The following is an 11,842-nucleotide window of genomic DNA, read 5'->3' on the forward strand; positions in this document are numbered from 1 at the left end:
GATGTATTGTTTAGGTTTATCATGATCGTCGCTCTACCCTGAACATCATTTTGGGCGTTTGAGCTCCACAAAGTATTATGCATTACGCATATAATAGCTATTTTTTAACAATTCCGCAAGCTAGAACTGTCTATTTTGATTCACTCTGATGTAATATATTGTACGTACGAAAGATATACCAAGTAAGGGAAAATGATGAAAACCTAAAAATTCGTTCAATATACATGGATATGTCGCTTAACTATCTCTACTAGTCTAAATGTTTGTCGCATCTTTTGACGCGATACCGCTCCATCCCGAAATTAGTACGCGGGGCTTCCATTGGATCAACTTAGCGTCACTCTACCCCAAATGAAAACATATCAATCATGGTGTATTCTTGGTAGCATTCTTAGTCGTATTTATAATGCCTAACTCGTCAATTGTCCACACTTTAGTCGGAAACCCGAAAATTTTATTTCGTTAATACAGACAAATTAGCGAAAATGTTAGGTTTCTGAGAGGATTAAAACGTTGTAGCTTTCTAAGGTTTGCATTCATTTTTTTCCGTATAACTACTCGAATTTCATTGGTTTCCCTTCCTTCTCTCAAACCACTCCAAGAAAAATGTCAGAGTTCAAGGCAGGTAACGCAGCAAAGGGTGCAGGATTATTTAAGACAAGATGTGCGCAATGCCATACCGTCGGCACTGGTGAAGGCCACAAAGTAGGCCCAAACCTCCACGGTATCTTCGGTAGAAAGTGAGTTTTAGCACCACACAGCGTCAACGCGCTAACAGAGGGCAGGACCGGTCAAGCTGAAGGCTACTCATACTCAGACGGCAACGTCAAGAAGGGTATCACCTGGTCAGAACAAACCTTGTTCGAGTACCTTGAAAACCCAAAGAAGTACATTCCAGGTACTAAGATGGCCTTCGCTGGTCTCAAGAAAGCCAAGGACCGTAACGACCTTGTCACCTGGCTCGTAAGTAATCTTTTTAGTAGCGCTACACCCTCTGACGCGACCTCTAGAAAGAATCAACCGCTTAAAAATATAGAATGTAATAAGCTTATAAAAATAATAAATGAACTCTCTACTCTATGGTCTAGATACGTTGGATTAGCCGGATTTAGACACTCCTGGTCTTAGATTTATCTAGGAAGATCTTTTGTGATACGTTTCTGAAACACCTTTATAGAGTTTTTATGTCTCAATCAGCATAGGTATTGCTCTTAACTATGCGTTGCACGTGCGTATCTGTGAATTACGCGTTTTATTTACCTTTTGCATCATTAGACTCATTTCAGCCAATCAAAATGCATGTTTAAGTAATATGCAGAGTTTATACAAATAATGGTATATAAATGTTAGTGGATATGATAATAACTACTGATTATTATAGTTACGGTGTTGCAGGCATTTTGCTCATTGAAATTGTCCAGAAAGTGTCCTAGTAGAGATGATACAACAGAATTGAAGAAATTGTGGGAATTAGATACGTAAGCGTGTAATATACTGTGAATCTTCTTGTAAAGAAGCAAATTAACACTTCCTGAGTGAGTTATCAATGAGCTCTCCATCATGAGGTAGCATCAATTCGCAAAGTCTGCGCTGGTACGTGAGATCGAATGAGATAATATCCACTATGTCCCCTTCAAATGTATTAGTAAATGCGACTAGAGCGATCTCATGTACAACGCTGATAGCAGGGTGAGCACCTGTTGCCTTATTTCCTGGGAATTCGAGAGATACAGGTGGAATAGACATCTTCACAATCTCTGGGGGATAGTACCTCATTATGGCACCCCACTTTCTGCCCATGTCGTAGAGTGATGATGTAAGACGAGGGTGTTTACTAAATAAGAAGACATCATGGACTAGCGTTGTTAAGTGTTACGCATTTTCAAGAAAATCTTACTCACTACTATGCACTGATATATCAAAGAGCTTTATGTCTATAATCTTAGTCGTTGTCCTCGAGCGTGTAAAGACTGTGTCTAACGCTGGATTGACAAGACGTTGTACCATGTATTGAAAGATATTTGTAAGGTTGGAACTTTCACATTTCAGCCTTAAATCAGCCCGGTTCACTTTTATCAACAATGGCCCTTTCACAAACGCACTCAAATGCATATCTCCAAAATTAAAGATAAAATACTATGTGAAAGAGAGAACAATGGGAATTTTTCGGGCACTACTATTGGTTGATATGTTGTGCCTTTTGAATTCATTCGTTAGATTGCCTTTGTTTCTCTACACCAATAAATTTTTAGAAGCAAGATAGGAATATAACACTTTAATGACATGTAGCAACGTTGTATATATTTGCGCCCCACTGCGCATCTAAGGGTATGTTGATCAGTGTGTCACAGTTTGTACGTTGGAGGATCGGCATTGATCCCCAGTTCGGACTAGTTATAAGGTGGTAAACCGCTTTAATAAACCAGATGCTCTATCTGACCTCTTTAGGTGCGCTGCTTCACTCCATGTAGACCCTATCTGCACAGGACTGCGCCAGAGGGAGGAATTACCTATAACCGTAAACCCCTAAAGAAACGTAAATTATATTAAAAATCCACGCGTTACGCAAACAACTACCCTTAATTGAGACACGGACTATCTTCACGCAGCAGATCAGCTTTGTAACCTAAACAGCCATCATCTGCATACATGATGAACAGAAATAGCAGGAGGAAAGCTAGGAGCTTGGATTTGGGTGTTGGTTTTGACGATAACGACTTCAAATTGCATAGATCATGGCATAGTCGGCTGTCTTCCTTCAAGTACTTGCCCACGAATAGATATAGTATCACATATGCAACCATTGGTTTTTTGTAGGTAAATTATACACTTAGAAATTATCTTATCCGCGCTTAGGATATTCGCTCTCTCTCTTACAAAGTTCCTTATGTGGTATCTCAACCCAGACAAAAATCCACTACCTTGGCGAACGTACTGTCAAGATACTTTGTCATTCCCGCACGAGTTGGCGGATAGCCTCGCACCAGTAACGATTTTGGTTGGTGTAATGTCTATAGATCGATCCGCGGAAAGGCGAAACGTTATACGACAGACATATGCTAGGAAGGCATCACCGAGGGATGGCACCCACGTACAGGTTATATTCTTTATAGCACGGTCGCGTCCATCGCTTAGACACGCTATACATCTCGAGCAAGAAACATTTGGAGATCTGGTTGTTCTCGACATGAAGGAGAATATGAATTCTGGGAAGACGTTTGAATTCTTTAATTGGGCATCAAAACATGCGTGGATACCTGACCCCGCTACACTCCCTAGTCACCTCATTAGTTACCCATCTGCATACAACCATCAAGATACTAATGCACATGAAAGAGTTATTCAACAACCTAATGAGGATGGTTTTGATGTTAAATTGGATAATCTACGTAAGGAGTACCAACGAGGATACCAAAGAGATCATCATGATATCAACAACGATGATCCCTCTCAACACATATCTAATTACGTCCCTGGCACGGGAGTTAAATACAAAAGACCAGATTTTGTCGTGAAAGCAGATGACGATAGTTTTATTATATTAGGTGAACTCGAAAGACATTTGCGCATATTACCAAAAAAGTTGGTTTATTGGGGATACCTTATCAAGAATAGATTCATGGGTGGACAAGCCTACGCATTGTCATTTGATTTAGTGGAGTGGATTGCCTCGAATAATTTCACCAGGGGTCACCAAATCGGCGCCGAAGACAATTTGACAGCGAGATGGATGAAGCATCATCCTAAGGCAAATGAAATTAACTGGGTTAGTGAGAGGTGTTGGATCTACAATCATCCAAGAACACATACCGTCTACAGCCATGGGTTTTTGTTCCCAAGTGAGGTCACAAGAGTTAAAGAGGAAGCTATACCTGGATCAGTGAGTATTGATGAACAAATACGGCGAGGTCAAGGAAATAGAAACCATTCAGAAGCATACTCGACTGTGTTTAAATGGGGAAAAGAATACGAGGAACCACGTAAACATCTCAGTGTGGTAGATCGCGTGGCTGCACTAGTTGAAGGTGCCGACGAGAGTTTAAACTCTGAGGAGAAAAAGCATGGAGTGGTAGGCCTACCAAGACAATCGCTATCTGAACGATACGAAGGTCGACCATGGGGTGGCACAATAATTGTCCATTTCATCAAACGACATGAATGGTTTTATGAAACAGCCTTGGCATTCCTTACAGATTGGTCACTTATACCACATTCAAAACCTATTGCATCAAAGAATTACTGGACTAAGACTAACGCGTTACATAATAAAGATGACGACTTCGATCGACAAAGAGGATACAGACTAATCGATATCACAGATGGAGCTGACGTCTACAGATTCCGAACGTCTTTGGAACCTTTTCCAACTAATTAAAAACTTGTATAAGGAATAGAAGAAAACATACCCCTCGAACAATTTTACAGTTAAATCTAGTTGCTCTATATTGTAATTCTATAATAGCATTTTTGTTAGTTTTTTAAATTACTGCTTTATTATAAATTATATACAGTACGCGTCATCGTCCATACGTCTTGATTATCTACCACGATGAGTAGTTTGACGACAGCAGCAGGTATATTATCCTTATTAGATGAGGATGATATAACGATAAAAACACACGCATTAACTTCCCTAATTGGTGTCGTAGACCAATTTTGGGCCGAGATATCTGATTACGTGGGTAAAATGTGAGTAAACTGGTAGAAGCTAGTGGAATTTTTAATACTAACAACTACAATAGTGAATCCCTCAGTGAAGACGAGAAATTCAGCCCGGATTCGAGAAAGTTAGCTGCGTTGATTGCATCAAGAGTTTACTACCATTTGGGCGCAATAGACGACTCCCTTAGTTTGGCATTGGGTGCTGGAAGCGCATTTGATGTTAGCCAATCAAACGAATTCGTAGAGACACTCATCAGCAAATCGATTGACACATACGTACACCTCCGCCAAAATAATGAAAAAGTAGACAGTAGATTGGAGAATATAGTAAATAGAATGTTTGATAAGTGCATTTCTGATAAAGAGTACAAGCAAGCAGCTGGAATCGCTTTGGATAGTTTGCGCTATGATATAATCGAAAAGGTCTTCAATTTGTCGAAGGATGTCAACATTTTAAGATACGTTATGGAAGCTACATCTGACGTTATAGTCTCATTAGAGCAACGTCAAGTTATTTTCAAACTACTTGTCAAATTATTCAGCTCCAACATTCTCAGTTCACCTGATTACTTCTCTATAACACAATGTCATCTTCTCCTCAACGATGGTAAATTAGCTGGTGAACTCCTTGATAACCTCATCAAGAGCAACAAGAAGGAAAACACTTTGATTGCTTACCAAATCGCTTTCGATTTGGTAGATACTGCTTCACAAGATTTCCTCAGTCATGTAACTAACGTCGTCAAGGAAGGTGAAGGCGAGACTTACGACAAATTGAAAGAAATTCTCAGCGGAACACTCTCAATAAGACTCAACTTGGAGTTCCTCCATCGTAACAACAAGGCTGATCCCCTCGTACTCAAGAACACAAAGGAGTCACTTGATGGCAAATTCTCCTTATACCACAATGCAGTATCATTTGCCAACGCTTTCATGCATGCTGGTACAACCAATGATACATGGTTGAGAGATAATCTAGAGTGGTTAGGTAAAGCCAACAATTGGTCAAAATTCACAGCTACTGCCGCCCTCGGTGTTATTCACAAAGGTAATCTCAACCAATCAATTCAGCTTTTAGAACCATACTTGCCAGGTGCTACATCACATGCATCTGAATATTCAGAAGGTGGTTCATTATACGCTCTTGGATTGATACATGCAAACAATGGTGGTCACTCACTCAACTTCCTTTTGGATCACCTCAAGCGTGTTGGTGCAACTGAGGTTGTTCAACATGGTGCAGCACTTGGTTTAGGTATTGCTGGAATTGCAACCAAGAATGAAGAACTCTACACTGAATTGAGAAACGTTCTCTTTAGTGACTCAGCAATTGCAGGTGAAGCTGCTGGATATGCTATGGGATTGATCATGTTGGGCACAGGCAATGAGAGTGCTTATGAAGAGATGTTGCAATACGCACATGAAACGCAACACGAGAAAATTATCAGAGGTTTGGCTATCGGTATCGCTTTCCTAATGTACGGACGTGAATCTGAAGCTGATAAAGTAATTGAAAACCTTTTGAATGACAAGGTGAGTTGAGTGGTTTGGATGATTTTCCTTTTTTACTGATATCATCTCAAGGACTGGATATTGAGATATGGTGGTGTATACACCATTGGTTTGGCCTACGCAGGTACTGGTAACAACAAAGCCATCCAGAACCTCCTCCATGTCGCCGTTTCAGACGTTAATGATGATGTAAGAAGAGTAGCAGTTATTGCACTCGGTTTCATTCTCTACCGCAACCCAAGTCAGGTTCCAAGATTAGTTCAACTTCTGTCAGAATCTTACAACCCACATGTTAGATGTGGTGCTGCAATGGCTTTGGGTATAGCATGTGCAGGAACAGCATTGGATGTAGGTTATTTTGAACCGTCCACTTAGCACTCACTAACAAACCACTAGGACGCTATTGAACTTCTTGAACCATTATCAAAAGACCCAGTTGATTTCGTCAGACAATACGCTTATATTTCCCTTGCTTTGGTATTAATCCAATCGAATGAGCAAAATGCACCAAAATCTAAATCAATTAGAGAACACTTTGCTAAGGTCGTCAGTGATAGACATGACGAATCAATGGCCAAGTTTGGTGCAGCTATCGCTCAAGGATTGATTGACGCCGGTGGACGTAACTCAACAATTTCAATGCAATCAAAGAATGGATCAACGAATATTTCTTCTTTAGTTGGTATGACCTTGTTTACCCAATTTTGGTTCTGGTTCCCATTAGTTCACTGTATAAGTTTGAGTTTCACACCAACATCATTAATTGGATTGGACGCTGAACTTAAAATACCTGAGATGGAATTTGTTAGTAATGTTAAACCATCACAATTTGCCTACGTTAAGGCATTGAAACCACCAACAAAGGAAACTGCGGAGAGAGTTGCAACTGCTGTATTATCAACAACAGCTCGCGCTCAAGCACGTCATAATAAAGCCAAGAAAGAGAAAGAGGAAGCTGAAGGTGGCGGAGATGTCGAGATGGAAGAAAAGGAAGAAAAGGAGGAAATTACAAATGAAGAAGAATCAAAGAAGATTGAGGTTAAAGAACCAGAACCAGAATTTGAAACTAAGAGTAATTTATCAAGGGTGACACCAAACCAAGTACCATTCATTGTTTTCTCAAGTGACGGACGTTATACACCAGTTAGAAGCGTTTCACAAGTTCCAGCAACTACAAGAGTTAATAATGGTAGCGGATCATCTACACCAGTTTCAATAAATAGAAGAACGCGTAGACCAACGATATCGTCAATATATAGTACAACACCAGCATCAGCAGGTGGTGCAGGTATTCTCATCCTTAATGATCATAAAGAAGGTGAAGAAGTCAAGTACATTACACTTGAAGCAGGTGGTGGACAAGGTGGTGTAGGTTCGACGACCGCAGCTACAACAAAGGATCAAGGAGGTGTTGATGATGGTATTGAAATTGATAATCCACCAGAGGCATTTGAATTTAACTTTGATCAAAGTAGATAAAAAGAAATAAAATGTTTTAATAAATTTATTCTACAAAACTCTCTTATTTTACGTTATGTTGATTGATTTCTAAGAGAAAATCTTCAACCGTGTTCCAATATTTTCGATCCAAACAAGTATCATTGTGAGTACCATTTGGAAAAGATTTGAAACTGGATATTATACCATCTTTAACGGAACTTTGATGAATGTTATGGAGCTTTCTCATATGTGATACAGGTACGATCTCATCTTGTGTTCCAGATAAGAAGAGAATATGTGTCTTTATTTTCTTAATTGATTGTTCACTATTCCAAATTTCAGTACAGAGGAAGGTGAAAGGACGAAGTAGAGGTAATAATGTGGGTATAAGTGATGGTATACTTCTAAAGGTGTTCTCAAGAATAAGTGCGCTGATGTCATCAGGATGATTGCTTGCAAGATCAATACATACAGCACCACCTATTGATTGACCGTAGAGTATAATTTCATTATCTCTCGTTAGTTCCTCCTTTTTTAAGTATCTTAGTGCTACTTCTGCATCCATCCGTAATCCACTTTCTGAAGGTTTACCTTCACTCTTACCATATCCTCTGTAACTGACCATAAATACGTTATAATTGAATCTCTTATAAAACACCTCCGCGAGTGGTAATCTATGTCCCTTTGAGTGTATGAGCAAGTTAATTCTTGCTAACAGTCTCGCACCTACCATATTACCTGCATTCGCATGGAAAAACAAAACAGTTGGGGTTTTCACCGCTTTATCCGCTTGATGAAGGAGATAACAATTAATTTTATAACCATCTGATAATAGTGTTACATTCTTATATGGTATATCATATAAATCGGGTGTATCAACAAATTCACGTGAGTTGGCTGGTAAATTCGCAGGGTAAATTAAAGAAGTTTGATAGAGGTATAACAATAAACCAGTTGAACTAAAGGCTATGACGGTTAAACTAGAGAGTATTTCCAGATAATTCATTCTGTGAATAAACTAAAACTTCAGTTATTGTGTTGTAATCTTTATTTTTTATTTTGAACTTCTCCAAGTTGAGAGGTGTATCTAAAGAGAGAGAGTTGTTGTGAATTTGATCATCACCGTCGCTGTCGTCATCAAGTAGATTGTCTAAAATTGTATTAACATCTGTTTGTATATCTAATGGCGTAGACGGTTTAATATCATCGTTGATATTTTTAGACTTCTTTATTGGTTTCGATTTACGTTTGATATCATTATTGACGAGGTAATTTCGTTGTATGTGTGTCTTACAGGATAACTGATTCGACATGTATTCAAGGCATTCTAAAGATGACATCATGTCTTTATAGTTTAGACCAATTAATTGACCATCGTCGAGTACGCCAATTTCGTATAAGCATTTTCCATTACCTTCTAATAATCTAAACTTCAACTGAGTTATGTACTTGTCGATTCTATCTTTATTTGAAGATAATGATAATTTATACTTGTACTCGACATTCCCAGTGTCTGTTTCTTCCAGCAAACTTTTGTAAGGTGCAAATTCACAATCAATATCAGGCCATAGACTCATCATCGTCGTCGCAATCAAAGAAGTAAAATTTCAATTACAAAATTTAGTCAAAGAGACCGAGACCCATGTCGTCGTCAGATTCTTCCTTGGCTTCTTCCTTCTTTGGAGCTTCTTCAGCAGCAGCTGCTGGTGCGGCACCGGCAGCTGGAGCTGCTGCAGCTGATGCTGATGGTACAGAGGCGAGCTTCTCAGTACCTTGAGCGATCAACTCTTCGAGGTTCTTGCCGTTCAACTCTTCAATGAGCTTGGTGAGGCGGCTTTCGTCTGCCTCAACACCGACGGTAGAGAGGAGCTTCTTGACGTCTTCAGCTGATGGGGAGGTGTTACCACCGACAGTGAGCAAAAGGTAGGCAGCGACGAGCTTCATCTGGGTATTGTCAGTGAAATAACCAAGCGAGAGCTTCTCTACTAACTTCTGAGTTAAACTGTTTAAAGGTAGAACCTGGTCAAACTCTTGAAAGGCGCTCGAGTTGCAAGAGAGAAGAAATATTCTGAAGATTTTAAAAAATCAATTTTTATACAACGATTAGAGAGATAGTAGTATTTAAATAAATATATTATATTATACATATAATGCCATATTAAGCATCCATACTAGCCATCTCAACTCCTTCGTGATTACAGAATATAGAAGAATATATAGAATTTTTCTATAATATTTCTATTCTCCTTTGTTAATATAGATTATATTTAAATAGTCGTTTAAAATCTAAAATTTTGCCAAATAATCTCCTCTTGTAATTTTTATACCTGCCTTAGCGAGAGACCGTGATGAGCGCCCAATACGATGGAACCACCAGCGCCGTAGAGGCAGTAAGTAGTTACTAGAGACTACAGCGCACTTCTCTTACTCTACCAGGCTGAGCTCAAGAAGCGCCGTACATTCCGCAAGTTTCAATACCGTGGTATTGAACTTGACCAACTTCTCGACTTGAAGAACGAGGAGGTGGGTACTACTAGATACCTAGGCTACCTTTACTAACACAACGTCTCAGTTCATGGACCTCGTTCACGCTCGTGCTCGTAGACGTTTCCAACGTGGTCTCAAGCGTGGTCCACTCGGTTTAATCAAGAAGCTTCGTAAGGCCAAGAAGGAAACCCCACCAAATGAGAAGCCAGCCGTTGTCAAGACTCACCTCCGTGATATGTTAGTCGTACCTGAAATGATTGGCTCACAAGTCGCTATTTACAATGGAAAGGTTTTCAACACCGTTGAAATCAAGCCAGAAATGACAGGTCATTACTTAGGTGAATTCTCCATTTCATACAAGCCTGTTAGACACGGTCGTCCAGGTATTGGTGCTACTAACTCTTCACGTTTCGTTCCACTCAAGTGAGTTTTTCATTTTTTTATGATTTGTTATCACTTCAAATGAATGCATTTCATGAAAAGTATTTTATTCTAGTTATTATAGCTATTATAGCTATCTAGCTAGTCAAATGGTATTCTCTTTACATTACTCTTCTGAGAGTAGGCTTCTCCAAAGGCTGATGGCACTGGTATTCCACAGCAGTCTGAACCGAATGTTCCATGGTGTTTTGTTCTGTCGACGTGTCCATGGTTATGTCCACAATCTGCGTCTTCCATTTTTGCATCTTCAGGCATTCCTTCAGGACATGGCAGTATACTACCAAACAAGAAGTGTTGTATAATAGGTAGTTTACCCAGTACCTCCGCTTTGTACATCTTAAACATCCCTTCATTCACCTTTGACCAACTTTTGACAGCTGAAATGTCATCCAACATTGGTGAATGCCAACGTAAAGATGCTGTCTTTATACTGTTAATGAAACTAATGCAACCTAAATACATGTACGCGCTTGAGAATTCGTACATGACTTCGTTATCGTGTATGCTCTTAGGACGGAGGTATTTATGACTACTGAGTTGTCCACTACCCCAAAGGAATGGCAAAAAGTGATAATCGTCAAGTCCCCATACACCGTGACTTCCTGCAGGTTCAAGCCAGAATGTTGATTGTAACTTACGCATTATAGTGATGTATCTTGGTAAATAAAATGTAAATAAACGTAGAGCTATTGTAGAGTTTACTCACCTCCAAAATATCCTCAATACTAATGCACTAGAGTCAGCATCCTCGAACAATCCCAATTTGTCAAGACATATAAGCCAGCATAAGAAGTTCAATTCCATTCCACTGCCATAATCGATACGTTGTTTGTTACCGAATGATTCATTCAAATATGGCGATAATTCAACGATTGATTCTCTCGGAATACCCAATCCACTGTGTAGTTCATCACTGTTCTGTGGTACTGTGAGTAAACAAAGCATACAAACTAGTCAACGCACTTCAACTAGCTTATCTATAAACGTTCTAAAGCCCGGGTTACCAAATCTTGATTGATTGTTCTCTATAGGAGGGCTTGCAGAAGCGATTTCGTCGATTTTATCTAATAACTGTAGTACTTTTATAACGCCCTTCTCAAATCAGTTTGTTAGATTACTTATACACGCCACACTCACGTCTGATACGTGAACCTCATCAGTCAACTTCACGTCAACTACCGCATTGTTGAGTTTATCTATAAATTCAACGATGGCGTTGAATGTACTAGACGATTTGAACAGCTGGAGGTGCTCGTCTAGCACTATTCTCTTCCTTGGAATCTCGTACATGATTGTCTTC

The 11,842-nt window shown here is 39.5% G+C and overlaps 8 protein-coding genes across 8 annotated transcripts; 4 read left to right on the forward strand and 4 right to left on the reverse strand.

Annotated features, from left to right (window-relative positions):
* Window positions 1–606: 606 nt before the first annotated feature.
* On the forward strand, window positions 607–1,028 carry WALSEDRAFT_66360 (cytochrome-c from the OXPHOS pathway; the record flags this gene model as incomplete). Its single annotated transcript, XM_006960465.1, has 3 exons — window positions 607–740; window positions 786–963; window positions 1,011–1,028. 3 exons carry the CDS (start codon window positions 607–609, stop codon window positions 1,026–1,028), a joined length of 330 nt encoding a protein of 109 aa, XP_006960527.1.
* A 294-nt stretch (window positions 1,029–1,322) lies between these two features.
* Window positions 1,323–2,007, reverse strand: WALSEDRAFT_70613 (hypothetical protein; the record flags this gene model as incomplete). The annotated part of the gene is made up of 2 exons (XM_006960466.1): window positions 1,323–1,856; window positions 1,902–2,007. 2 exons carry the CDS (start codon window positions 2,005–2,007, stop codon window positions 1,522–1,524), a joined length of 441 nt encoding a protein of 146 aa, XP_006960528.1. The 3' UTR covers window positions 1,323–1,521.
* A 690-nt stretch (window positions 2,008–2,697) lies between these two features.
* Window positions 2,698–4,487, forward strand: WALSEDRAFT_61473 (hypothetical protein). Its single transcript, XM_006960467.1, has 2 exons — window positions 2,698–2,811; window positions 2,857–4,487. Exons 1-2 carry the CDS (start codon window positions 2,795–2,797, stop codon window positions 4,373–4,375), a joined length of 1,536 nt encoding a protein of 511 aa, XP_006960529.1. The 5' UTR covers window positions 2,698–2,794; the 3' UTR covers window positions 4,376–4,487.
* A 60-nt stretch (window positions 4,488–4,547) lies between these two features.
* Window positions 4,548–8,678, forward strand: WALSEDRAFT_34056 (26S proteasome regulatory complex, non-ATPase subcomplex, Rpn2/Psmd1 subunit; the record flags this gene model as incomplete). The annotated part of the gene is made up of 5 exons (XM_006960468.1): window positions 4,548–4,689; window positions 4,743–6,195; window positions 6,247–6,522; window positions 6,571–8,296; window positions 8,345–8,678. Coding segments are annotated over 4 exons (2,954 nt in total), but the record flags the coding sequence as incomplete, so codon positions are not given.
* Window positions 7,697–8,620, reverse strand: WALSEDRAFT_22539 (Protein bem46; the record flags this gene model as incomplete). Its single annotated transcript, XM_006960469.1, has 2 exons — window positions 7,697–8,296; window positions 8,345–8,620. 2 exons carry the CDS (start codon window positions 8,618–8,620, stop codon window positions 7,697–7,699), a joined length of 876 nt encoding a protein of 291 aa, XP_006960531.1.
* A 503-nt stretch (window positions 8,679–9,181) lies between the features above and the next one.
* On the reverse strand, window positions 9,182–9,651 carry WALSEDRAFT_41340 (ribosomal protein 60S). The gene is made up of 2 exons (XM_006960470.1): window positions 9,605–9,651; window positions 9,182–9,558 (listed from the first exon to the last, which is right to left on the reverse strand). Exon 2 carries the CDS (start codon window positions 9,556–9,558, stop codon window positions 9,235–9,237), a length of 324 nt encoding a protein of 107 aa, XP_006960532.1. The 5' UTR covers window positions 9,605–9,651; the 3' UTR covers window positions 9,182–9,234.
* Window positions 9,652–9,957: 306 nt separating this feature from the next.
* On the forward strand, window positions 9,958–11,830 carry WALSEDRAFT_34059 (40S ribosomal protein S15). The gene is made up of 6 exons (XM_006960471.1): window positions 9,958–10,004; window positions 10,051–10,137; window positions 10,187–11,197; window positions 11,249–11,460; window positions 11,506–11,634; window positions 11,680–11,830. The coding sequence occupies exons 1-3, from the start codon at window positions 9,963–9,965 to the stop codon at window positions 10,526–10,528; spliced, it is 471 nt and encodes a 156-aa protein (XP_006960533.1). The 5' UTR covers window positions 9,958–9,962; the 3' UTR covers window positions 10,529–11,197; window positions 11,249–11,460; window positions 11,506–11,634; window positions 11,680–11,830.
* Window positions 10,624–11,832, reverse strand: Rrd2p (Phosphotyrosyl phosphatase activator; the record flags this gene model as incomplete). Its single annotated transcript, XM_006960472.1, has 4 exons — window positions 10,624–11,197; window positions 11,249–11,460; window positions 11,506–11,634; window positions 11,680–11,832. 4 exons carry the CDS (start codon window positions 11,830–11,832, stop codon window positions 10,624–10,626), a joined length of 1,068 nt encoding a protein of 355 aa, XP_006960534.1.
* Window positions 11,833–11,842: the final 10 nt, after the last annotated feature.

This window comes from Wallemia mellicola, assembly GCF_000263375.1.
Source record: "Wallemia mellicola CBS 633.66 unplaced genomic scaffold WALSEscaffold_29, whole genome shotgun sequence".
Taxonomy (NCBI): Eukaryota; Fungi; Basidiomycota; class Wallemiomycetes; order Wallemiales; family Wallemiaceae; genus Wallemia; species Wallemia mellicola.

What these genes read in the sequence shown, in the direction of transcription:
- WALSEDRAFT_41340 (XM_006960470.1), bottom strand. Translation starts at nt 9,558, where the DNA reads ATGAAGCTCGTCGCTGCCTACCTTTTGCTCACTGTCGGTGGTAACACC.
- WALSEDRAFT_34059 (XM_006960471.1), top strand. Translation starts at nt 9,963, where the DNA reads ATGAGCGCCCAATACGATGGAACCACCAGCGCCGTAGAGGCA. An exon ending in CCACCAGCGCCGTAGAGGCA is followed by an intron (nt 10,005 to 10,050) that starts GTAAGTAGTTAC and finishes TTACTCTACCAG; the next exon opens with GCTGAGCTCAAGAAGCGCCG. An exon ending in TCGACTTGAAGAACGAGGAG is followed by an intron (nt 10,138 to 10,186) that starts GTGGGTACTACT and finishes ACAACGTCTCAG; the next exon opens with TTCATGGACCTCGTTCACGC.